Source organism: Apus apus, chromosome 2, assembly GCF_020740795.1.
Source record: "Apus apus isolate bApuApu2 chromosome 2, bApuApu2.pri.cur, whole genome shotgun sequence".
NCBI classification, from domain to species: Eukaryota; Metazoa; Chordata; class Aves; order Apodiformes; family Apodidae; genus Apus; species Apus apus.
Window position 1 is genome coordinate 17,596,348 of NC_067283.1, and position 26,525 is coordinate 17,622,872.

At 39.0% G+C, this 26,525-nt stretch overlaps 1 protein-coding gene across 1 annotated transcript in view; it reads right to left on the reverse strand.

Annotated features, from left to right (window-relative positions):
* MYO3A (myosin IIIA) overlaps positions 1 to 26,525 on the reverse strand; it is a 106,834-nt gene that overhangs the window by 47,331 nt on the left and 32,978 nt on the right. The window contains exons 6-16 of the mRNA XM_051612236.1: positions 23,526 to 23,602; positions 22,152 to 22,297; positions 19,750 to 19,815; positions 19,197 to 19,352; positions 8,106 to 8,205; positions 6,007 to 6,123; positions 5,647 to 5,751; positions 5,478 to 5,561; positions 4,620 to 4,822; positions 2,228 to 2,326; positions 2,010 to 2,124 (exon numbers count right to left, since the gene is read on the reverse strand). Of these exons, the coding sequence (XP_051468196.1) occupies positions 2,010 to 2,124; positions 2,228 to 2,326; positions 4,620 to 4,822; positions 5,478 to 5,561; positions 5,647 to 5,751; positions 6,007 to 6,123; positions 8,106 to 8,205; positions 19,197 to 19,352; positions 19,750 to 19,815; positions 22,152 to 22,297; positions 23,526 to 23,602 (1,268 nt within the window). The remainder of the gene's footprint in view (positions 1 to 2,009; positions 2,125 to 2,227; positions 2,327 to 4,619; positions 4,823 to 5,477; positions 5,562 to 5,646; positions 5,752 to 6,006; positions 6,124 to 8,105; positions 8,206 to 19,196; positions 19,353 to 19,749; positions 19,816 to 22,151; positions 22,298 to 23,525; positions 23,603 to 26,525) is intronic.

Genomic DNA, 26,525 nt, shown 5'->3' on the forward strand with positions numbered 1-26,525 from the left:
CTATACAGTATGTATAGCTGCTGACATTTTTGTGCCCTTTTCTAGTATGTTTGAAATCTGACTTGATTTGTCTCATACAGCATGATTATTCTTCACCTCAGGCAATCCTCTCCTATTAATTTTGCCATGCAGCCTGAAACCAAACAGTGTGACTTTAAGACAGGGAGAACTGACAGTGATTAATATTAAAGCCTGCCAGTCAGTTTAAAACAAATGTCAAAGAACTAAAGCCTTGTTTAGGTCTCAGTTTTAATTGCAGTGGAGAAGATACTCTGTCCTATATTTTCTGCTAAGAAGACATGGAATGTGCTTATATAGAACCTTCTCTGTGCACTGGGATGAATGTCAAAGCTGCATTACTAAGAAGTGAACTTAGCAAAGGAACTAATTGTCTCACAGTATCTTTTTGTTACTGCGAATAAATTGTCTCTGCACGTGTATCTTACATCAGAACCCCTGTGGGGGAAGAGGACTTCTATGTTCATTCACTCTAGCCAGCACAGCCTCAGACAAATTCACCCTTCCTGTTGAGAATTCACCCTGTGGAGAATGTAGGACAGGCTAACATGGATGTGGCTCACATGGAACCACAGTTAGATTGCCTATGGTACTCAATCTGCTTCTGAAGCTGTGGGGGTTCTACAGGTAGTTAATTCTTCACAGATTCAGCTCATGGTGGCTTGCTGAGTTAATCAAGTGAAGGTCCATGCTAGAACTGCAATGCAGGCAGTGATCTCGTTCTGACTGGATCTTCAATGTGGAAGGAAGGTCTTCTCTTTTGGATGATCAGGATTTTTGTTTCCATCCATCCAAGTGAACAAAAGAATTGGAAACAAAAACAGACTTGCAGCTTTTCATTGTCTAAACAAGGACTTTTCAAGGTCTCTGGTACTGCAATAAAAGTGCCATCAGTGCTGAACTGCGCATAACTTCCACCCTGCTTCTGGAAAGGTGAAAGTACAGGTGTGAAAAGATGTGTAATATTGCAGGTGTGATATTAGGAAGTGCAGTTGTGAATAAGCATGTAGAGGAGAACTCTACTGCTACTACGATTAAATGGAAAATAAGTATGGAGAAACAGAATAGGTGAATAAATGTGTTCTGTTAGCTATTCAAATATTTACATTGAGGGAAACCAGAAGCATTCAACTGAAGTGAGTAACTTTTTGTGAAAAGCTCCTTAAAATATGCTGTTTTGTCAGAGAAATTAAAAAATAACATAAATTCTGCAGCACTAGTGCTATATTTCACAGACTCTGCATGGATCATCACTACTATCATTTGTGATAAATAAGGTCACTGGTGAATTACAGCTGTGATGCACCACTTCTCCTAAAAAGAGAGAACTAGGGTTCAGGATGGGGTTTCCTTCCCTTGCATCCTACTTTTTAAATCCAGAAGCCTGTTTTTATTTTAATTATATCAAAGACAGTCTGAGGAGAGGGGTTTAATGGCCAGCAGAGCAATGATATGAGAACATAAAGAAAGAATGGGTTCAGTTAATGTTTAGTAATGAGATTGACTCCAAAGGGATGTAAAAACTTCATTCAACTTTGCCCCTGGAGTTGTGAAAATGTATTGAGTTTATCAAAAGTCAGAGAATATCAATGAATTTTTAGAACTCTCACTATGGACTTCATCTTAAAACAGAGATGAGGCTCACATTCACAGGCCTAAAATTATAGGCTAACAAATAGTTAAAAAAAATATTTTCTATGCATTTAATTTGCAAAAAACCTTTTTTTCCCCAATTACTCAGCTGTGCTGTGTTCACTCATTCAAAATCTTGTTGACTAATACAATTTTATTAGTGTATCACTGCCTTGAAACTTTAATAATATAAATGTGGTAATAGTAAGTCGACCATGCAATATTCTAAAACATAAACACAGTACTGTGAAAGGAAGAAAATAACAAAAGAGAGTATTTGAATGCTTTATGTAAGTTTTTCCTGATTAAGGTAGCAAAAAAATTTCACAAAAAAAAAAAAAAGGGTTATCAGCACTCACCTCCAGTGTAAAACCTATGACTTTGAAGCACTGTTCAATTAATTCAAACTGAGACTTATAAAAGCTATTGTTCATGAAATCTTGCACTATTCTGAAATGATCGTTTTGCAGATACCTGAAAGAGTTGATGGATACAGAGTTACAATGTAAATGAGGTTGAGAATCCAACAACACTGCATTTCTTAGTAATCAATTCATGTAGAAACAAACTGCATTACCTGGGAGGTCTATATTCTGGCAGTTTATAATGTGCCAGTTTTTTCTTTTCTGCCAGACCAGCATAAATATAATAAAAAATATGGAAATTTTTCTCTCCTCTGAAACAATAAAAACAACAAAATGAGTTAGTAATGCAACTACATTACATTAACTGATGACATACATGCTATTATTAAATGTTATTTTAATATCAGGCAAGGCTCATTCAAACTGACAGAGGACTCTGAAAGGAGCTTCATTACACGAGTTCCTGTGAAGTGAACAACCTTTCTGTGCCATAGTGTGTTTGTTTGGAAGCTGCCAGGGCAGCTGCTCTGCCTTTGATGCAACTGGGAGATGCTGCGTGAGATCTTGCACGTCACTCACACACCCACATTAAATGGGCTGCTTAGCCTCCAGTTCTTTTAAAAATTCTTCTGACCATAGGAGAACTCTATACTCCTAATTCACTGAATCCAGTGTATTTGCTGTGTGTTTTAGCCCTGAAACAAGAAAGCACTTAGCAGACATTCTGCTAAGGGCTTTATGACTTGAAATACTTTGCCTTGAAGTTAGGTGCCCAAACCCAGGACAGGTTTCTTTGCACATTCAAAGTTACTATGCACCTTATGAGGAAGAACTGGATGCTTAGGTAGAAATTTGCAGCCACTGCTGAACCCTCAGATGGCCAAGTCAGTCACTGTGAAACAGCAAAAAGGATTTGTCTTCAAACCCCTGGTTTCTGCATGAGGTGAGGTGTGTGTCTCAGGAACACCATTACATGCTTCAGTAGAGCCCAGTGAACTCTCTTCATGGGGGTGCTTAGATCAGAGTCCAGCGCCAACTTAGTTTGCATATTTTACTGTGGACAGTCAGTAGCAGAAAACAAGCTCAATTTAAGGAGCAGGAGCACATCCCTTATGTTCACTATCAGTGTCTTAACCATGAGGTTGTACAGCCATGCTTTTTCTGTTCTGTGAAACCTCACTGTGTCCTGATGGTTTGTGTAGTCTCTTGGAAAGGTAGGGGAACCTGTAAATTCAAAATCTCTTGGCTTGAAGTGGGTCTGGAACTTGGATCTCCCATTTTCTGGGTAATCATTCACTGGTTTTCTGCAAAAAGTATTCCTAGCTCTCCATTTGAGTTTGGGAGTCATGTTCTCCTAGAAGAGTAGAAAAAACTTCTCTTGCAGTGCAGGCACCTGAATGCCAGTTCTCTGCCTTGCCATGGCTGTATGGACCAGCCACATGGAGAGCTCAGTGAAGAGGAGAGCATGCTCAACATAAACAGCTTCAGGTGTCCTTGGAAGTTCATGCCTCCAAATTTAGCCTCCTACAATGGCTCTAACGCTAAACACTTTGCTGGCATTTTCCTTGTGAATGCAGACATCTAAACACCTACCTAAGCAGCATGTGAAGCCTGTAAAAGTTTTGCCGACCTCCTGTCTCAGCATGTGTCTAAATATAACTAGGAACTGAAAGCCACAGAATAAACCTATGAAAAATCATGAAAAAGTGGTATTTTTAAGCAAAAAGCTGTTTTTCTTTTGAAAAAGCAGTTGTTATGCTTTATGTTTGACTGGGAAATAAACCACTATTTCATAAAACTGCCTCTAACTTTAAATTGTTTCTTGAAACACTCCAAGGAATACTTAGATGTTCCTCATGTCACAGATCTACAACAGGCAACAAGGTCATGTGGAACTACAAAAAGAGCAAAAGTGAGTGAGAGATCAGCAAGGGGGAAAATTTAAATCAGTGACAACATTCCTTGTCTTAAACTCTGTTTTTCCCACTGTTATGGCAGAAATAGAGTTGTCAAAATACTTTTTATCTGGATGGGTTTTAAATATTAGGATAGAAAATACATTTCAGTGATTTAAATTAATTGGAACTGACATTTATTTTTTCTGCCATTTTATATTATGAGATAAACACACGACAGAGATGGATCTGTACTGAATTTGGTCCATAACCTTTTATAACCAAATCCTACTAGATACTCTAAAATGGAAAACAAGCACTTTGCAAATAAAAGCTACAGTACTAGAGGAACTGTAGAGGAATTAAACTGAATAGATAGACTTTACCCAATACAAAAAACTTACTTCAAAAGTCCACAAAGAAATTTATAACTGAATTATCAGAAAGTTTTTAATACTTTATGCATTCTCATACACTTTTTATTATCACATATAAATTTTTATGAGATTTAACTAATCCAGGAGGCAATTAAAAAAAAAAAAAAAGTTTTGTCCAGATAGTTCACAGATTTATAAGCTTTTATTACATTATTTACAGGAAATTAACCCAGTAGTTTATTAATCTTTGTGTTTTGTCCCACGATAATTTCCTGTATTGTAGGCTTGCTCTGTAAACCTCAGATCAGGTCAAGTATAATTTTTATACTTACACTGCCTGGTGGACAACTCTGGATTTTTCAAGGAGATACTCTGAAATCTGAGCTCCTACTACAGTGCCACCACAAGTGAATTTCATTTCCAAGTATTTCCCAAATCTGCTCGAGTTATCATTGATGATAGTGCCTGCATTTCCAAATGCTTCTACGAGGTTATTCACTTGGAGGATCTTCTCCTGTAGAGTCCTGTTATTAGCCTAGATATGAAAAAGTGTGACATCACCAGCCATTTCCATGCGAATCATACGGGAAGAAAGGAATGTATATACAATGGAACCTGCCAGAACAGCAATATAGGAATCTGCTGAATTAATGGCTGGCTGGAAGAGATAACACACAGAATTATAATGACATCATCAGAACTAATCAATTTCTGTGGTCCAGCACTTGGAGGTGGCCAGCCTGTTTCTAGGATCCCTGTTAGCACCTGCTTACTGCTGTGCTGTACCACACCAACAGATCAGTTTGCTTGCATCTCACTTGGGACATGAAAAAGTGGCATTTCATTTAGACAATTACAGTGGCCACTTCCCATAATGACCATGTCCCACTGAAAGCAATCTGGTTGTGGAAGGAGGTCAAAAGCTAGAAAAGGATTTTACTTAGTGTAGTTTGGGTGATTTGAAGATACTCTGTTAAACAACGGACTGAAGAAGTCACAGCCTTCATTGCAGTGGGTACCTCTTTGTTGGATCCCCAAAATATTTCCAGCCATAAGCATCATGTTCCAGTCTGACCTTATGGAAGTTCTTTGGAAAATGTCGTGTTCTCCTACCGATACCAGGTACACAGGCACAGTCAATCTGGCCCAAGACAGCGAAGTCTTTCTGAGGCATCCCCTTTGAAACACACCTTGCCCAGGACAGTGAGCTGTTGTACAAGCAGATGGGCACTTTGTGTCTTGCCAGCTCCACTTTCACCAGAAATAACGATGCACTGCAGAGAACAAGAGCAGGAGTCTGAGCTCACTACATTATATCTCAGTCTCACAAAGGATATAATTAAGACACCTCATCTTTACCTGATCAGAGTTGTATGTCACCATGGACTGATAACCTATATCAGCAACAGCAAAAATATGAGGAGGGTTGGCAGTCCGTTTGGCTCCAATATAGAGTTTGGAATGCTAAGTTTAAGAAAAATGAAAATATTATCAGTGTCCCTTAATTATTTTTTTTTGGTACTATCTTATTAAAGTTTAGTTTTATTTTCAGATTATTATATAACATGCGCTTGAATGGACAACAGTATTGGTAATCCTGTCTTGCACAGTGAAGTAAAGTAAATCTCAAGAATAGTCTTACTTTATGCTGAACACAAATAGTAATATTTTAATGGAAATCAGTACTAGTTTAAAATAACCAAACCTAGGTTTTCACACCTGTGAAGAATAAATATCTATGTTCCGAAATGGATTGACAGCAATGAGAATGTCCCCAACATATGTGTAGATCTGATCCTTGGCATAACTCTTCTGCAACTGCTCCGTTACTGTATTCTGAGGGAGAAAGAACATTGAATCACATGGGGGAAAAAGAATATTAGGAAAATGTATACATTATTTATAGTGAGGATAAAGAGGGAAGGTATTAATAGTCAGGAATACAACTGATCATGCCCTAAAGTGATTAACACTTTTAAACACACTGGCAATCCTGATTTCTTGTGTCCAAACTCAGTTGGAACAATATATACCTACAGATCCCCAAGCAGCTGTAGAAAAATTAGTTACTAACTACTGCTTTAATTCAACTAATCAAAGGTTTCCATGAGATAGTCCTATCTTCATTTCAAACACCACAGAAAGGTCCATCAGTGACATACCCTATTTCTTGACATAATTTCCCTCAACTTCTTCACAAAAAGCTGGGAATGCAAGGTTGCCTGCTTAGGTTTCCAAACAAAACAGGACATAAATCTGGCAGAAGAAATGCAACCAGCTTTTAGACTATTCTGAGGTACATGTGAAAGTATTTAGGCCCTATTCTCAATGGAACGGAATGAGAGGTAAGAGAGGACTACAGAAACAATTGCTTTCCCTCCCTGTCCATCTATTAGGTTTTGTGCATTGCTTTCTGCTTAATGCACTTAAAACCTGAATTCTCAACAGTTGGAAGAGGTTACATTTCCTTCACAGGAAAGCATAAGGAGAAAACCTTGGTTTTCTACTGTCTTAATAAATTCTTTCCTTTCTAGTTTTAAATCATACTTTGTTTTTGGTCATAAGCAGAGTTATATTACAGAATAATTTAGGTGAACTTCTGCCCTTTTTGAAATTATTTCTTGCATTGATAGCCAAAATCCTGGAAGGTCTCCAGTTTTGCGTTTCTGATGGGCCTTCCTAAACTGGAAGAGAAGTTTGAGCAGAATAAAGGAGACAGTTCTGAGAAGATGCCATCCCTATGTGAAAGAGGTTTTAAACTGGATTTGATTTAGTAAAATATCGCATAGTCAAGTAATGCCTTTTGGTGGAGACTTTGTGAGGGCTTTGAGATACACTTCCTGCTTGTCTGGTTCTTTTATTTTCTCTTTAGCTCAGATTGTTTATATGCTTCACAGCAAAAGATAAAAAACAGTCTTGCTAGCATATGGCTATTCCATATTTAAAAAAAAATAAAAAATGCTTACATCTGAGCTTTGTGCAGTAGACAAAGCCTGGATTAGTATTAACTGAACATTACGTTACTTTAACCAAGAGGTATACCAGCTCAAGAGTGACATTTAGTATCCTGGACTGATGAAACAATGTATCACAGAAGTTTTAAAGATAGTAGGATGTGAATTATAGATAGGTAGAGGAAGAATGACACTTTGTTTACAAACACTGATGGCCTCTAAGACCAGCAGACAATGTGCCGTGGCCTGATTCTTTCAGGTTTTAAAGCGTAAACACATTTCCCTCCTCCCTTATGCATGTTCCCCTGCTCCAAGTGGATTCATTTTCAAACTCTGAAAAACCAGTGAGATTTGTATTAAGAATTTTGTTAAAAGTTCACCAGAAGACACTGGTTGGTCAGAGCCTCATCTGACAATAATGGATCTCAATGCATCTCGACACCAAAGTAAGTCAGTGGGAACCCAGCCTAGGAGAGTATGGTAAGCTATTTTAAGATAATTATAGAAGTCCAAGCAACAGGGGAAGAGGTGCTTTTTCTTGGACCTGGACCAATTTCAGGTTAACATATTACAAACTAGATATTTAGCTGTAATAAAATCCAGCAGTATAAATCCTGTTAAGTAAATGATGCTAAAATACTGCTCAGTCTGAGGCTTTAACTGCAGAGGGTGTTTTAGCATTGAGTTGGAAAAATTCCTGACACAGAAAACCTTAACTAAAATATTTGATATAAAGTGGTAAAACACCATGGTACATTTACACAATGAAATGTGACAACACAGTTGAACTTGGAAATTAACACCACACCAGTGTGTTTTAATACACGATTACCTCTCTTCAAGAAAAAGTGAACAGGTTCTTACCTCATCCAGTACCTCCAAGGTTGCTAAATCATCTACCTCTTCCTGGTTTGAAACAAGTGACTTACTGTAGTTCCCTTTCTTTGTATGAATGCGTTCAAATCTAGAAAAGAAAGACATGCAATTTCCTCATGAAGGAAACACAGAGCACATCTTGCATCTGTAATGATCTTGAAGGCAATTCAGCCAAAACATTCCAGCTTTCCATTGTTCTGAATTCAAACACAAATGTTCGAATAAGAGGACAGGATATAATTTTTTAATACAGCACGCCTGCACTTGCAATTCAAAATCTATGGCTTGATCCCACAACTGATACCATGAAGACCTTTTCCGTGTACAGATCCCTTCCTCATCACACCCCTACATCAGCTTCAGGACTGGAGCTATGCAGTGCAGTAAAAGAAGAACGTATTTAAAAAACACAGAGCAGTCAAACTCTGGCAGCTACCTGTAAGAAAAATTACCCAGATGGTTAAAAATAATGGCTGGAACAAAACCAGGGGTGTATGATGAAATAGTGTGGCAAAGATTATGCAGATAAAGTATTCAGGGTGGAAGTACTTCTAACTTAGTTATGACAATTCTCTAAAGCCTGGCTGAGATGGTCATTGTAGAGCAAAGTGCTACAGAACCACTGGGGTATGTGTAATACATCCTAACCAAAAATTTTCTCAGATTCTCCAGGAAAAAAAATAATACAAAATAAAGAAACAAAATTTCAAATGTTTTTCTTATCAGGGTCAAACTTTAATTAAATTTGTCTTAAAGTGAAATTTCTTTTCTGTTTTAATCAAATAAGAAAACTTTATGCAGTCTTACAGAAATGAGCAAGAAAATTCCCAGAGACTTGGATCATTCTCTATCCAAGAGTAAAGGCATTGCTAAACAAAGCAAAAGCAGAAGAAAACGCAAGGTTACAATTCACATTAGTTATATTAGCTTTATGAGATGGGGGAAAATCAGGGAAAGGGAAACTGGATAAGTCACAGCAGAGTTCACAAAATCAAGCTCAGATGTGCAATAAGACACATGCACAGAAAGACTACCAAGTAAATCAGATCTCCTGATATGACCTCACTCCCCTTGACACTATAGGTAGGAAGGTGCCTCTCAAACACATGGAACATATACCTTGGTAAACTGAGACAGCAGAGAAACTATTTTGTGTGAAACACACTCTTTACCTTGATTCCAGAAAAGACCAGGAAAAACCTGTATTTAATTTTGACACTTGGAGATACAGCACGAGTAAAAGCAGATGGGTGTTTTCTACCCAGACAAAAACTTGAATATACAGTGACCAGCAGATGGGCAAAAGAAGGCAGCTGCACCAAGACAGAAAGCTAGAGAGAATGAACATCATGCAGATAGGACAAGCTAAGTCTCCTGAACTCCCACAGTAGGATTTACTGCAGAGTTTACTGGGCTGTATCCATTCCACAAATACCACCTACTCCATGGGTGCTATCAGGCCATGAAGGCTGTGCACTGATGTGGGATGCAGGTGCAGAAAGTCAAGTAGGCTACCAATTGGCAACAGTTAGTGGTTGCCAGGTCTGAAAAGCAGCTGGAAGAAATGGGCAAATCATGCTCTCCCAAAGTGTGACTGCAATCAAGATATGAATGATAGAACCACAGGCATGAGTGCACTTCACCTAGCACTTCTTCCAGTTTCTCTTGCCTCTAATGATCATTCCCTGATGGTGACAGAATGGCCTGTCACCACCAAGATGCCAGTAATACCTGGGTATTTTGCAAACTACTCTCAAACTTTCATTAGAACTGGGGAGTTGCATGGGAAAGCAATCCTCTTCCAAATGTTTTCTTTCCTTCAGTATTTACTATCGGCCAAAGACTGTTTGTAGATACAATTTTAAGGATGATGGTGAGGATGAATTTCACATGTGAAAAGCAACATGAATACTGCACAGCACAATACCAGACCCTTAATACTGCCATGCAACACAGAACATGCACATGGGCTTATTCCAACATGAGCAGTGCAGACAGAAAGAGATGCAGGAGAAAGCATGTCTGTGTGGGGGAACAAAGGCAGGTTTTGCTGTACTAAGTCCGTAACTTGGCTGTCATTTGGTACGTGTTTAAATATGTTGAAGCAGAAAACACACAGGAACACAAGCAAGCAGCATCAAAAGGAATGGGCCTTGTGTAAAGCAATTACACATCTCCTAGATCAAACCTCTTCTTCCCTTCTTTTTTGCATCCTATTTGTATTGTGAGAGCTGTCCCAGTAGTACTGTCCTTGCAATAACACTGAAGCAAATTTTCATTGTATTTACCCCCAGGTTATTTTTTAAAGGATGTGGCAATATTAACATTTAAATTAACTCTTCAGCCTTGCATAAGCTGCTGCTTGATTTGCACTTACTAGTTAAAGAATACTACTGCATTCAAAACCAGAAGTGCAAGAAAATCCTACCCTCTCAACAGAAATCTCTCCCTTCTATAACGCACATGCCTATTTATACCTAAATTTTAACAGCTTCATTTGAAAATTTAAATTTGGACAGCAGAAGCAAGTTTTCCTTTATTCCTGCATAAAGGCCATTTTGCGTCCAGAGGATGCATCCAGTACCAGTATGCCTCTGAGAAAGACCTATCAACATGCACGTGAGGGAAAGAAGTGGGAACTGCAGGACTACATCAAGCACTGCCATTCTATTTTTTCCATTGCTGAAGGAAAACCCAAAACAGGACATCTGTCAAGTTATGCTTTCTATTTCTGGTGGAATTGTAACACATTTAATATGCCTTTTTTTTTTTTTTTTTTTTTTTTAATGCTACACAGATTAGGTGAGAGACTGGTATTTCCCAAGTTTTGTTTCAACTTCCATTTATCATGTAATGTAGGAAGTCAACAAAATGCCTTGCAGGAAGGGAGGGGAATGCTCCTGTCATGGATACTTTCCTTTTTCTATTATTTTTTTATTTTAGGAAACAATCTCTATGCCAGGGAAGTTTAATTACATAAAATTGATTCTTCTGTAATCCTCTTCAGCTGACATTGTAAGAACACTAGTGCTTGTTAAACCAGATTCTATTCTCCATTCTCAAGAGTACTGCAGAGTGGCAGATTTGCAGAGCACAATATTTTTCTGCTTTCTGTCAAAGGGCACAGACCCCTCAAGGGCAGTTATACTGCTTCACTTTCTAATACTCCAACCACTTAAAAAAACCCCACATCAGTGCTGTTGACATCAATGCTGAAATTTCATTATCGTCATGCACATAACATTGTGAACTGAAATAACCATGTTTCTCTCTTCTGTTCAGAAATTATCTGTTGAAGGCATTAGATCTTACAGACATGCTCAATAAGCAATTCAAGCAGCTAACGGCCAGAAACATCAGCCCAGTATGGACAAGAAAACGAGGCAAGGCAGCATTGTTTCTGTGCATGTTCCCTCACAACCCCCCACTTATCTTTCAAAATTCAGTTAAATCAAAATGTGGCAACTGCAGCTTTTTCTTCCTCAGATTGTCAAAATGTATTTGAAAGATTTCGGATAGTTCCAAAAATATCATTAAATGGGAAGTGTGACTCATGATCCCCTGTTGAACTTTGCCTAAACCGGTTGGAGAATCATCTACAGACTAAGAAGTGACAAGAAAGAGGATGGCCTTAGTCTGGGTGTAAAGATATTAACAATAACCAAGTTTTCTGTAAGGTGAAGGTGGGAACAGTTGTACACCTCCCAGCAGTTACAAACAGCATTAAAAGGGACAAACAGAAAAGCAGCAGCACAGAGAAACCTGTACAAGTTCTGTCATTGCTGATGATTCTGTTCCTCTGGAGGCTATACAGAGCAGTATTAATTTACACTTAAAACCAAAATTTTGTCTTCAACAGATGTATCTGGTGAAATATGCATAAATGAAACTTCAGTCTTTTACCTATACAAAATCTGTACCTGAATTGAGAAAAGCCTAGTGATAGAGTCCAGCCATGTCTGCACAATCTTTTGCAGACAAACCTGTGCTCCTTCTATGTCTGAATGATTGCACAGCACCAGCTGCAGTCTCAGGGAGCTGTGCTCAAGCTTATGCAGTGTTGCTGAGAGCAGGGTGCCCAGCAGAGCTACAGGGCTTTTGATTCAGAGGTGGCCCATGCCCAGTCAGCTGGGTCACATCTGTCCTGCACAATCTGTTTGCCAAAGTTTGTGTTGGTTTACCACGCCCTGCAAAAAACTGCACACCCTGTAGGGCGCTTACTGGTCCTTCATAATAAGCTCATGAAATGGCTGTATCCTCTGACAAATTTCAGGGGAAAATATGTGTTCTTATCAGAGCAAATAAGAGATTTCTAAAAGGACTTATTTGGATCAGTTTTTATTGCGCTCATGCATCAGGCCCATACTCTGCAGTGAGAACCACACTGAGAAGAGGAAGGGGAAGCTTCAAAAGTGAGCAATGCCTGGTGAGGTATCCCACCTTCAGGAGAAATGAGTTGCTGAGCATGTGGACTGACAGAACAGTAAAATAGCAGTTGCAAAGCATTACTCCCAGGGAGTCCTGGGTGCAGGAGGAACTCCTTTCTCCTGTTTTTCTTCAGGAGGTAAACTAGTCTCCATTCAGGCATTGCTATTGCCCATTGTGTTGTATGGAAGGAGACTATTCTGCTATAAAGATAGATACTAGCTAGAAGCATGTAGGACTGGAGATCTTTTTATTCTAAGGTCTGTGTCACCAGAAACTCCTTATTGCTTCTACAACCTGAGAGCAGTTCTCAGCATAGCCATCCTACAGGGAAGTGTCTTCAGTGCGGGACTGAATATGCAGTACTTGTTGGTATGACAAAGCCCACACTGAGTTACAGGAGAGGAAAAAGTGGCTTGTTGTGCTCAAGAATTAGTCTGGAACTCCAAAGGCTCAGGTTTAAGCTCTCCTCTGATACAGATTTCATAAGGAAACCTTGACCAACTCAGCACTGGATTCTGCGTGGGCTATCTTACTCTGCTTCTCGTACTGCCTTTGTCAAGCTAGTGTGGTGATGTCCTACTTTCTGCTATAGCCTGCCCTGCAGAGTTGAGCTTGAAGGATTGCTGTCAGCTGCTTTCCACTGGCAGGATGAGTCAGAGAAACACAGAGAGAGAGAGAACACCCAGAAAATAAGTGACTCAAGTCTGCACAATCAGGGAAAGTCATTGAAGGAAACTATATGGTACTCATTGCTTTTAATTAGAGCTGAATACACTGATAGCCACCTTTATGCATGTTGTACATGAACTTAACATGAACTAACCTCCCTGAACTTTCCCGATAGTTAAATAGGGCAACTCTTTTGCACCCTGTCACTGGAATTCAGTGCTACCCCTACATGGACAATACAGAAGGACAAACTCTTAGGAGTTCATCCACAACCCTTGCTCTGAATCACTTTGCATAGAATGGGTCTCTTTCCCATATTTAATTAGAGGGCATGTAAAGATAAGGGACCAGAGTCAGTTGCTGAAATCTAGGTGCAGTAAATATTCCTTGCATACAGAGCTCATTTTGGAATGAGTCATAATTCCCAGGAAATACTTGTTGTACCAATCATTGCATACTTCTGTAGAGATTACTGTAAGAGCAGTCAAGATGTAGACAGCCGAACAACTCAAGATAAAAGTCTTACAAGCCAGCCTGTCAGGTGTAGATGCGACAGTTCTGAAGGCCATTTCAAAGACAGCTATTTCTGTAGCAAAGTAAAACCCTTTACAATGCAGCTTTTCTCCTCATTTGGCCTAGCAGGGAGTGTATTTTTAGAACAGTTTTGGGTGCATGCTGCAGCACTCATTCCTAATAATCATTTTCATCACTAATTATACATTTTAACAGCTATAACATGACTTACAAGAATGAAAGTATGTGATTGAGGGATTGGCTAAAAATGAGGGGGAACTTAAGCAGTGTCCAAAGGTGAATGATAAGACTCAAATAAGGCTACTGTTTCTTCATTAGAGAATTTTTCTTATTTTTATTAAAGATTGTGCAATAAATTCCATTATCATGACTTCTGTGTCACTGTCAACACTGAAAACAATTGAAATACTGTATTTAAAGAGCTAGCTGGTCCTATGGACTGGAGTAACAGATATGGGATGAAGTTTATTTGTATTAAACCTCAAGATCATACTATGAGGATGTAATAGAATTATTTCTACTTGGTGAAAGTTCATCAATTTGAAAAGTCTGAAGGAAAAGTAGTAACAAGATGACTAGTAGTCACTAACCCCTCCAAAAAGAGGGGTTATCACCTTATGAAGCTGCACGATTAAATAGGCTTTTCTTGCTGCAGCCATGATACAGTCAACTCCTGCAGAAGCCCAAGACCCTTGTCAGAAAACTGACTCCACTCACAAGGAATTCACATTTCAGTGGGAACCCAAATGCTAAACAATGAACCCACAAATTAAATACACTTGCTATGCAACTTGGCCATCTTCACTCCCTCCTTAACTTGAGTTTATCTGCCATAACTTACTTCATCATTCCGAAAATATGATTTTAGAAATGTTTCAGTCCAGATGCTATGGGAAATTATTAATCTATCGAGGGACATTTTCTCAGGCTCCTCCCATAGTAATTTCTCCAATGTGAGATCTGAGCTAGGAAAGGCTAAGTTGCAAACTTATATATATATTTTTTTTTTAGCATAAAGAAGTGATGACTTTAAAGAAATATGTATTGCAGTTGCTCAATGTCAAAATGTAGAATCTAACGAAGCTCACTGAGGTTTAGATTGGATATTAGCAAAAACTTCTTTACCGAAAGGGTTGTCAAACACTGGAATAGGTTGCCCAGGGAGGTGGTTGAACCACCATCCCTGGAGGTATTTAAAAGAAGTGTAGATGTGGTGCTTAGGAACATGGTTTAGTAGTGGACTTGCCGTGCTGTATTATTGGTTGGACTTGGTCACCTTAAAGGTCTTTTCCAACCTAAATAATAGATTCTATGACTAGTGCTCTTTTGAGCCTTGAGCAGCACAAGACATGTTTGTGCTATAAGACTGTTCAGAGGCTACTGAAAACCACGTACTATCTCCCATCACCTTCAGTCTGTAGCTGCTCTATAGCATATTGTCTGAAGCTCTACCAGCGTAAGTTGAGATGTCTCCGGTTACTCAGGAAGTTGATGGGCTCTGTTTCTCATGCTAGGTGTTTGGAAAGGATGCAGCACAAAGAACTAAAGCCAGGTTCTTCTTCACTAGAATAGCAATAATGAAGAGGTACAGAAGGCTCACTGCAATGCCCTAATGACTCAGGGATTCATAAATGTTGGAAAATACCTCAGGAAAAATGGTGCTAATGGGAGTGACTGTAGGGTGGCTCCACTCTGTGCCTAGAGATCACACACCCTTCCTAAGCAGATATGGTACACAAAGACTAGACCTGAGGACCTGGGCTTTTGCAAAAATCTCTGAGAATGTGACATGAACTAACCCGATTTCTTCTTTCTGAACTGCCAGAGGGACGGGATGCCATCCAGAGGACCTGGGCAAGTTGGAGAAGTGGGCCCAGGTGAACCTCATGAGGTTCAACAAGGCCAAGGGCAGGGTCCTGCACCTGGGCCAGGGCAACCAGAGATATGAATACAGCCTGGGGGAAGTCATGCCAGAGAGCAGCCCTGTGGAAAAAGACCTGGGGGTACTAGTGGATCAAAAGCTGGACATGAGCCACCAGTATGCAATTGCAGCCCAGAAAGCCAACCACATCCTGGGCTGTATCAAAAGAAGTGTGGCCAGCAGATCAAGATAGGTGATTCTGCCCCTATACTCTGCCCTGGTGAGACCTGGTGTATTGTGTCCAGCTTGGGAGTCCCCAACACAAGAAGGATGTGGAGGACTTGGAGTGTGACCAGAGGAGGCCAAGGAAAATTATCAAAGGGCTGAAGCACCTCTCTTATGAAGACAGGCTGAGGGAGCTGGGTCTGTTCAGCCTGGAGAAGGGAAGACTCCAGGGGGACCTTATAACAACCTTCCAATACATGAAAGGATCCTATAAGGAGGCTGGCGAAGACCTGTTCGCAAGGGCATATAATGACAGGACAAGCGGTAGTGGTTTCAAGCTAGAGAAGGGTAGATTTAGGTTGGACATTAGGAAAAAGTTCTTTAATATGAGGGTGGTGGATCACTGGAACAGGTTGCCTGGAGAGGTGGTGGGGGCCCCATCCCTGGAGACATTCAAGGTCAGGCTTCATGTGGCTCTGAGCAATCTATTCCCTGCATAGGGACTATTGTTGGACTAGATGGATGACCTTTAGAGGTCCCTTCCAACCCTATGATTCTATGAACTTTACCAACTGCACACACAGCAAACAGGAGTACAGGATCACAACCACAACAAAACTACCACTGCAGAAGGCAGAGCAAAATTACACACCAGCACACTCAGCAAAGATGGTGATTTGATATTATGGAGTGAACAGAAGAATAGTGTAGACATGAAGACCCAGTGGCCAGAACTCAGGTATTAAGTTCCATTTTACATTTTTCTTTTGAAATAAAAAAGTATTTATTAATAAGTCTGATTTCAAGAGGAGAGGAAACACATACTGAGAAAATAACTGGATTCCTTACTTTCAGCTTTAAGTCAATGTTACCAGATTTCTCGAGGTTATACGGTTATGCCCATTTATACAAGATGACACAGGCAGGAGGATTTCTTCCCGGGATGAAAGGAGGGTTCTTTAATCCCTTAAACTGCCTGCCTCCCAGTGACAGCAAGCAGGAGAACTATGCCTTCAAATTATGAACTGAGAGCATCTGAAGGGAGCTTTGCAAGGAAAAGTTGACAGCAATTGGTGAAAGTTCAGGAATTCTACAATAAGGCCCTAATACACCACTGAAAAACAGTCCTAGAAGAGGATAACCAAGAAAAGAAAGTGAGGAGATTTTAAGATTAGACTCTTCCAGGTGACTTGTCACTACACAGCCTATGTCTTGACTCTGGATCAGATTAACAAAGTACTTCTGTACACACTTCTTTTGACACCATTTGCTCTATGCAGACTGAAAGTCAGAAGATACATAAGATTAGTATTTAAAGACTTTTTAATAAGTCTGACTATTGAATTAAAAAATCTATGTGTAATCTTTTTATCATTTAGCAGAATAAACAAATGCCATTCTGTACTAATGTCCTTTACAGGCCTGGAATTCTGATTTCTTCTGACGTGAAATGATGTACAGACTTTACTACAATTTCAACTACTGGAAAAGAATGTCTGTTTTTCTTGCTTGTACAGACGTAACAGTAGATATTAAGATGGGTATTCTTAATATTTCTAGGAGAATGCTAATCTATTTATGCATTCACTGCTATGAAATACAATCTTCCAGCAAATGTAGTCAATAACTGTATTAAAGCTGAAGTGATTATATGTACAGTAATTGTAAAATGTTATTTTTATTTGCGGTATTTCATACTACCTGCACTGGTATCGGGTATGAAAAGACTTGGTTAAATCAATCCACATGAGATTTAAATCAGTATCAGCCTACTTTTTAGTATTTAAACTACTAAACTGAAATATAGACATTACACACCAAACCAAGCTGCTAGTTTAACCATGCTATTTAAATTACACCCTTAGTTAAATAAGTAATTTTTGAGCACACAATTCAGATAATAGATCATCATTATTTTCAGAGAGAAAATTTCATCTTCCTTTGGGAAAATTGACATAGAAATTGCACTTGATCAACTGTAAAAGCATAGGTAATACAATCTCTTAAAGTCTGGTTCATATGAAGAGTGATCAGTTAATAAAGAACAGTCCAAAGAGGACAAAGTGCCAATAAATTGTCCTGTTCCTGTGCTATTTGACTGCTCTATGCACATGCAAATTGGACAACTTTCTTTATCTTTGTATTGTATAGGAAAAGAAAGTTCTTTTGCTTTATGCAGCATTTACATTTACATGAAAAAATGAAAGGATTTTTTTTTTTTTAAAAAAGGACTTGGTAGAAAACAAACGATTAAAAAGCTCACAATACTTAACTGACTTAGAAGCTTTATTTTCAAAACTCATTTAGGCTTTGAAAGGACCATTGTCACAAGTGTTATAATATTATTTATTGGTTTGGACTTATTTTACCACATATAATTTATTTTTATAAATAAATACATACTTTTAAAAGTCTGGAGCACATTGCTGTTTCAGTGCTCAGCACCAACATCCAATAGACTTACTTCAATTCCAGAATCTTTCTGAAATAAGCAAATGACAAGTCTGCACCATATAAATCAAACATACAAATCCAGTCTGAGGTTTAAATTTAAGCCCAGTGCACAGGTTCTTACTGAAATGCTAAAAGAAAGAAAATACTACTCACCCTTGTATATATTGTTATTATAAATATGTGCAAAATTAAATGTGGTAAACATTTTCCATACCAATGATAATGCCAAAAGGTCTTTTAAATCTGGTGTTCCATTAAAAAAATAAAATTGTCATCCTTTACCTTGAAGCACAGGAGAAGTCACACCAGTACATCAATATAAATCTGCTACTACATTTCATATCTGATGGGTTTTTTTTAATTGTAAAATGGAGTCAAGCCATTTTCAGTTGTTTTAAATAAAAGCCATTGGGTGCTAAATGATCTATGCAGAATTTATATTGCAAAATATTAGAGGAAGAAAGAAAATATCTATTCAATAAGGCATAATATTTCAAGCTTGCAAAACAAGGTCTGGTACCCCTGTGCTCACTTCTTTCAGTCAGTAGCATCTAATTCTTGTGGGAACCTGACTAGTTATTTTTCACATATTTGCTTAAACTAAACATTAGCTGACCTTGCAAATGTAAAAAAATGACAAAAATTAATTTCACTTACCCTTAGCTTTCTAAAAGCTGGGTTCCTAATCTGCATCTTGAGTCACAGGAGAATCTAAAGACTGTTTCATCCCATGGGTGAATAATTATGCCCCCTCTCTTTCCCTTGGCTCTGTTGGGGACCCCAAAGATGAAGCTATTTTTTGACCAGCTAAAGTTATGTGAGCTGACTTTTTCTCTGAGTTCTAGCCATTCTGAAACTGTTAAAGTATTAAAATTATCCCAGCTGGTCTACTTTTTGGCTACTTTTACCTTGCCTTTTCAGTGATTCCCATTTGCTGATGAACGTCAATAAACTCCATGAGTTGCCTTTGTAGCACGTTTTCTTTTCCTTCAATTTGCTTAATAAAATCATGCTGCAAGAGACGAGATACTGTCGGACGCTTCTCATAATCTTTAGTCAAGCACCTGTGCTGGCAGAAAAAGGGTATGATCACTGAGGGATCACTGTTAAATTCTGAAGTTGTTGTCAGTGGTTCATTTATACCTCCACAATAAATACATCCACCTTAATCACAACAGCTCTGTACTGAAAACTATTAAGAACTGATGAGTTCAAAAGTTAAATTACCACATTTAAAACAAATTATTCTCTAAATTAAGAAAAATAGAAATGCTAAGTGTGTTAAAATGTTGTTACTTCATGTCTTAAACCTGGAGCCTCACCTGGAAGTCAAACTGGATTTACTAAGTTTTTAAGGAAAAACATTAGTAGCAACAGATTTCCACAAAGAATACAAAGATATTTTACACACGACATTTACACGTTCCATATTCAGCTATCGTGGTCCCAATTGTTACTCACTTGTTAATGAAGTCATTGAATTCAGGTGACCACAGTTCAGGCTGCTGTAGCGTTGGAGGAGGATTCCTGCAAAGGTCAGTGTGATGATAAGTTAATAAGCTACTCCACAAAAACAATGTGTGAAAGCAGGCTGAATAATGAATTTTGGAAGGCCACTGAAAAAAGGTATTGATTTCCATTAGTAAAACGAGCATGGGTAGATGATACAATGCCTCACTGGTTCTCCTACTTTACATAACTAACAAGGAGAAATAGCAAGGAGATGATCTACCAAGCATAGCTAAGAATCACTATATTTTTTCAGTCAAGTCAATAAACGGAAATTACTTTAACAACCCATTAATCACTATTCACTTGTAATGGCAAGTTTCTCTTTTCAAGCCTGAAACAAAACACTTTCTTAAGACAATTTTAAAAAATAAATTATATTTTCAGTTTTCCCAGAAGGACTGAATTAATCAACTTGTGGAACAAAGTGTCAGAAGGAACTAGCTCTTTATTAACTATTTCTCATTCATCAGGAGAGAATCAGAAGTCAAGTGAAGGACTAAATACAGACCTCTTGTAAATAAATACTACTACTTTCTTTCCTATTGAGTTAGAGCTGTTTATTCTAGGTGTTAATTTGGTTCAAATTGTTTTAACAGTCTTCTTACATTCAAACAGAGGTGCTACTTTCACTGAAGTCATGAAGACAAAAGGCATTATCTAAAGATGAGGTGACTTCTCTGTCTATTTTCAATCAATCATCGTAACTGCTTTTCTTTAACTGCTGCTTAATGTTTACTCTATCACTTTCAGGTTTTACTTAATGGCATTACAGAGTATTGATCTTATATTTGCTCCAGGGCAGAAAGGTGCACAGTATTTGTATGGGTACAAGTCAGATGATTTTTTGAAGACCTAGCTGAAATGACTGACCACAGCAGTTTCTCACTGCTTTTTCAATAGAGTGTAAAGGTGAGAAGTGCATTCATGCTCTGCTTCAGTACCAATTCAGCCAAGATTTCTTGAACTGGAAGGTAATTTAAACTAATTTGGGTGACTAGGCTGTAAAAGACTTGAAGCTCTTACGTACACTATGTAGTCTCAACTGTTGTGGTACTGCTCCAGCTGTTAGGGTGAAATTCAGAAACTGCTCTGTGATCATCCCTTACAGACTATGAGATTGATATTCTTTGAAACACTGTAAGTGGCACTTTCAGTACTTTCATATCCAGCTTCAAAGAAAACAGGAAAGAAGTTGCTATTTGCACTGCTCGAGGACAGCAACATGGGAACTACCAGGAGCAGCACAAGCTAATGAAAGGTGGTAACCTAAATGTATGTGAGTGGTGGAACAATACCTTGCTTCAAAGGACATGAGATAACTCTTGAAGTCAGGTATGGGGCCTGTTCAGCACAGTGACATACTCAGACTATTTCTATCATAAATCATTCTCTGTAACAGAGTACACCAGACTCAGCTAAGTCCAACGCTCACGTATTTTGGACAGCAGTTCACTCGGGAGAAGGCCTTATGGCTTTTTCTCAGTGTAGCCACAGTCAACTCTGAACTTCTCCAAGTGTCCACATGGTTGAAGCAGAGCCTGCAGAAAGTGCGGCTGGACAAAGTATTTTGGTCAACAGCTGGCTGAATATGAGCCAGCAGTGTGCCCAGGTGGCTAACAAAGCCAATGATGTCCTGGCTTCTATCAGAAATTGTATGGCCAGCAGGACTAGGGGGTGATTGTCCCTCTATACTCAGCACTGGTGAGGCTGCACCTCGAAGACTGTGTTTAGTTTTGGGCCCCTCGCTACAAGAAGGACATTTTGGTGCTGGAGAGTGTCCAAAAAAGGACAATGAAGCTGGTGAAAGGGCTAGAGAACAAATCCTATGAGCAATGGCTGAGGGAACTGGGGTTGTTTAGTCTGGAGAAAAGAAGGCTCAGGGTAGACCTTGTCGCTCCCTGCAACTACCTGAAAGGAGGTTGTAGTGAGGTGGGGGTTGGTCTCTTCTCCCAGCTAACAAGTGATAGGACAAGAAGAAATAGCCTTAAGTTGTGCCAGGGGAGGTTTAAATAGGATGTAAGGAAAAATTTATTCACTGAAAGGGTTGTCAGGCACTGGAACAGGCTGCCCAGGGAAGTGGTTCAGTCACCAGCCATAGAGATACTTACAAGGCGTATAGATGTGGCACTAAAGGACATGGTTTAGTGGTGGACTTGGCAGTGCTGGGTATACAGTTGAATTTTATTCTATTAAAGGCCTTTCCCAACCCAAACAATTCTATGATCCTATGATTTGTAACCTACTGCTAGTATAAATAATAGCAGAAACACCACTTACTTACACAGTCTAAGACTGAAGAAAGGAAAAAGTTCAGTCTAACCCAGCAAGAAATAAGCACGTCAAGATATTACCTTGGTATTTTGAAGAGTGCCCTCATAGGGTGCAAATCAGCAAGGGGTGGGTCTCCATCTCCCAGCTCTATTGCAGTTATACCCAGTGACCATGCATCACATCTGGCATCATAGGAGCTATCTAGCTGCTGCTCACAGGCAATCACCTGTTGGAGTAAAAGACTGGGATGGTCACTAGATAGTAAAATTTCCTAATTTAAGAGTACACTCACACAGATGGAGGAATCTCTTATAGGACGGATATAGTGGGTGAAATAAACAGACTTGCAAACATATAGCAAGCTAAAGCAGCTGGTAACTGGAAAAAAAACAATGCTCAAAACTAGAGAAAGCAAGTGTCCATGAACACCAGGTTCTCTGATCAGATGTTTGCTGATCTGACAAAAGAGTGCAAATCCTTGGCTTTTTCAGCTGAAGGTGGCAAACTGCATCACACGGCTGAGGGAAGCAGAAGGAAACTCAGCAATCCTAAACGTATTTCCTCGGGATTATTCCCGCAAAATAACAGAGCTACTCTGCTCTCTCTGTGAAGTGAAACAATCAGGGAAGTAGTTAAATTCACTGTCTCCTGCTGGGATTCAGCCAAATCAGCCTATTTCAAGATCAAGCTAATTTCTCAATAATGTGTTTGCCACTGGATTACAGCAAATTAATTCAATTTCATCTACATTTCAGCTCATCCACAATGCTGGATGAATCCAGAATTTTTAATCCCATTAACTACAGGTCTAAACCAACGTGTATCCCACTAGCTACATGGCTAGAGCATAGTATATAACAGTAGTTTCACGTGCTCTAAACAGGCGTATACGCATGTGTTTGTGTGCACATAAACAATTCAATATTTTGTTATTAATAACAAAATATTTTTCCTGCCTCAGCTTAGAACATCTTTATATGCTTCAACTTCAGGCTGGAAAAATCTCCAAAGACACATAGTACATCTTATTTCTTCATAGTAACTATGGATATACAGTATTAAAAACTTTCCAGGTACAGAAATCCAAAAATAAAAGCTCTAATGTAGCACAGTACCATCCTGGGCTCCTTCCATCCATGGGGAGATGAGATACCTACACTTTCAGAGCTTGTATGGCAGGAAAGTATTGATGGTAGTACACTCTCCTCTTTAACATTTTAGGAAGGAATTCAGTATCTTGGTCTCTGGCTTTTGCCTTGTAATTTCAAAAATAAACACCATTTTAACTTTATCTTTGCAAAAATATAAGAAAAAAGGTAAAATCACTTTTTTAAAGGACATGGCTATCTCATTTCGTGAAAGGTCCAGTGGTCGGAAGGAAAGACAAAGAGCAGAAAAGCAGAAAGCAGCAGCTTGAATACCACTGACAAAATGTTTTGAAACACGAATCTAACCTCAGGAGCCATCCAGAATGGGGTGCCCACGGAGGTGTTCCGACGGAGACGAGTGCTGGTCAGCTGAGCAGACACACCTGGAAGAACGAAGGGAAGATACTATCAGATCCACTGCTATTTCAGTCCAAGACAGCCCTTCTGAATGGTTCCATCCTCATTTTGTCACGCTCCAACTTCCTCTGCAGGCAAATCTCAAATACATCGTTCCCATTCCCTGAAAAGAGAGGCCCAGTCCTCAAAGACTCTCAGGACTTCAGCTGAGGTTCTCCACATCCTTTGTTTCCAGCAACTTCAGCAGGACCAGGATTAGTTCCAAACGTGCGTTTCATTAGTAATCCGACTCCATATATTTTGACTGGCTAATTACAGTATTTCTATAACCTGATTTAGGAGAGCACTTCTGGGGGGATGCGGTGAGGGGAAGTACTGAACCTTCCACAGATTCTTTTTTTCTTTTAATGCTCAGTACTGACACCAGACCTCTGTTTCATTATTTACATATTCAGGTTGAACACTAGAGAAGATACTTATCGTCATCTCTTAGCTGCTCTGCCGTAAAAAAGAAACAATAAAACTGTGATACCTCAAAAATTCTTACAAAAACAGAAGTCTCTCCATGCTCAAAGCACATTCTCAAAGCAACACCAAATGCCTGCAAATCAGCTTTGTAACAGGAGCTGTAGTTTAAGGAATTAACTATTTCAGGCTAAGGGCTTGAAAGTGAACTCTGAAGTCTGAAGATTTCTTGCAGTTTTAAATTAAAAGACATTGAAATATTAGGAATTTGAGCGAGCTGCAGCACACTTCTGACCAGCTTTCAACCAATTTCCTGCCTGACAGAACAAGAGTGCATTAGCTGGAAATATCTACTGTATGCAAGGGAAGAGTGCAACATGTGGAGAAAACCAGCCCCTCAGCTAAGTATGTGCTGAACTCTCATGGATTTATGAGCCACAGCCAAGTGTGAGGTCCACCAGAGGCATATTCTGAAGTGCTCGTATCATGGATGGCAAGAAAGGTGCTATGTTTTACTCCTTCCAACCTCCTTCTGATTGACGCTGAAGCTCATTTATTTTGCCTTCATACATAGACCTTCCTTCAGTTGAAAAAAAAAATATGAAAAGACTCAGTTTCACTCTGTGAGTGCCATTTCATTATTCTGAAATATATGATGCTCCAGTGATCACCACTGGCCATTTTCAAATCTGTATTGTCCGGTTTGAATGCACTTGACTTTACCTTCCTGAAAACTTTGCAGATGATTCATAATTCAGATTAACTGTCTGGTGGAAATACTAACTGAATCTCTGTCTATTTGATTCTTGGGTTTTTTCAGTGGAGGTCAAGAAACCATAGAAAGCTCGATCTTTTTTTTGTACTCTAAAAGCTAAGTGTTCAGCTCTGATTCACGAAGTGTCTACATTGCATTTGTGCATCACAGAAATGCATGCAACTGCTGAAATTAAGGCAAGAAAGACCCTGTCTCAGACATGCAATGATTGCTTTTGTGGCTGCCTCCCTCTAATCTACACCAGGTTCCAGTCTCTCTCTCTGTCAGTGCCTGCAGAAAGTTCAATACAGTGTTTACAGCACCACAGAAAGCAGGACAATGCGAGGCTTAGCTCAAAGTCCATCAATCCTGCTTGGGCTCAGCTAAGCAGAGTTTGTTTTTGCTACCTCAAGGAGTTGTCTGAGGTCCAGCTTCCGGCTCACAGGCCTAGGGCTGTTCCGAGCCCTCAGAAAAACACAATCTTCCAACAGCAAGGAGTAAGCACACATCACCGCTGGTCTGTCACATTGCAGTGATGCAAATAGACATCATTGAGGGATTCCCTGTTTTGGAGGGGGAGGAGGCTACTGTTCCCTCTCCCTTTCTATGAGTTGTAGGAGTCCCTTGTGCTAAGCTCTTTTTTGTAGCCTTGGAAGAGGAAATGGGATTCAGAACTGCAGGCAAACAAAGGCACTAACTAAATCTTTATTATTCCAGCATCCAATTTTATAAATAATCATAACTTTCTGTGAAGATAAGGAACAAAATATAAAAGGAACGTTAACGTGTACAATCTTCTCTATCTATGCACTGTTGGTTTTTTTCCTCTTTGAACTGTAATTATTAAATAAACTGAAGGATTTTTCCTCCTCCTCCTTTTTTTTTTTTACATCAGTAAAAAGCTGATTTAATTTGAATTGTTCACCACCACTTTCTTTAGGCTCTTGGGGCTTTTTGTGTGCTTTTTGGCTGTTTGTTTTTTTATCTTTTTGCTCTTAGCAGTAAAGTGGCATTTCACATTATGAAGTGTAGGTCTTATGACAAATGATATTTCCTTGGGCTTTTTCTGTGTCTAGAGGAAAGATGATGTAATTCCACACTTAGTAACATTTCTTCCAGCATTTCAGTGACCAGTCAAGCATATAGCTGGCTGACTTTTTTTCACTTGTTTATTTTCTAACCAAAACATCTTGCTCCTCCTCTCCTTCCCCTTTACTACTGCTGTGTTGCAAAATATTCTCCTAAAATCTAAAAATAAAACATGAGTTTTATTACACACAAATTGTAATTCTTATGAAATATAGGAGCTAAATAAGTAAGTGCATTAATAGTAGCAATGCACACCATACCTGAAAGAAAATATTCTGCATATAGTTGGAAAAAGGGTGGTGGGATTTTTGTTTTGGTTTTGTTTTCTTTTTATTTTTTTCCAGGTGTTAGTTTACTAACAAATCCTGGAAATTAGCAGAATTACACCATTAGCACTATTCAAGTTTTTTTGTTGCAAAAACTGGCATGTTGGAGTAACACTGAAAGGAAAGCCACCTACTTATGACCTTAGCACTCGACAAAAAAGAAACAGTGCAGAAATGAGCTGCTTACTCTTAGGAAAGACTTGTCTCATAGTAGCACCCATTCTGAGCAGGCAGTGTTCTGATCTAAACTGGGAGGCTGTATGGCATAATTTTATGATTATGTCCTGTGACAGAAGTATGCCTCTTGCACTGGTC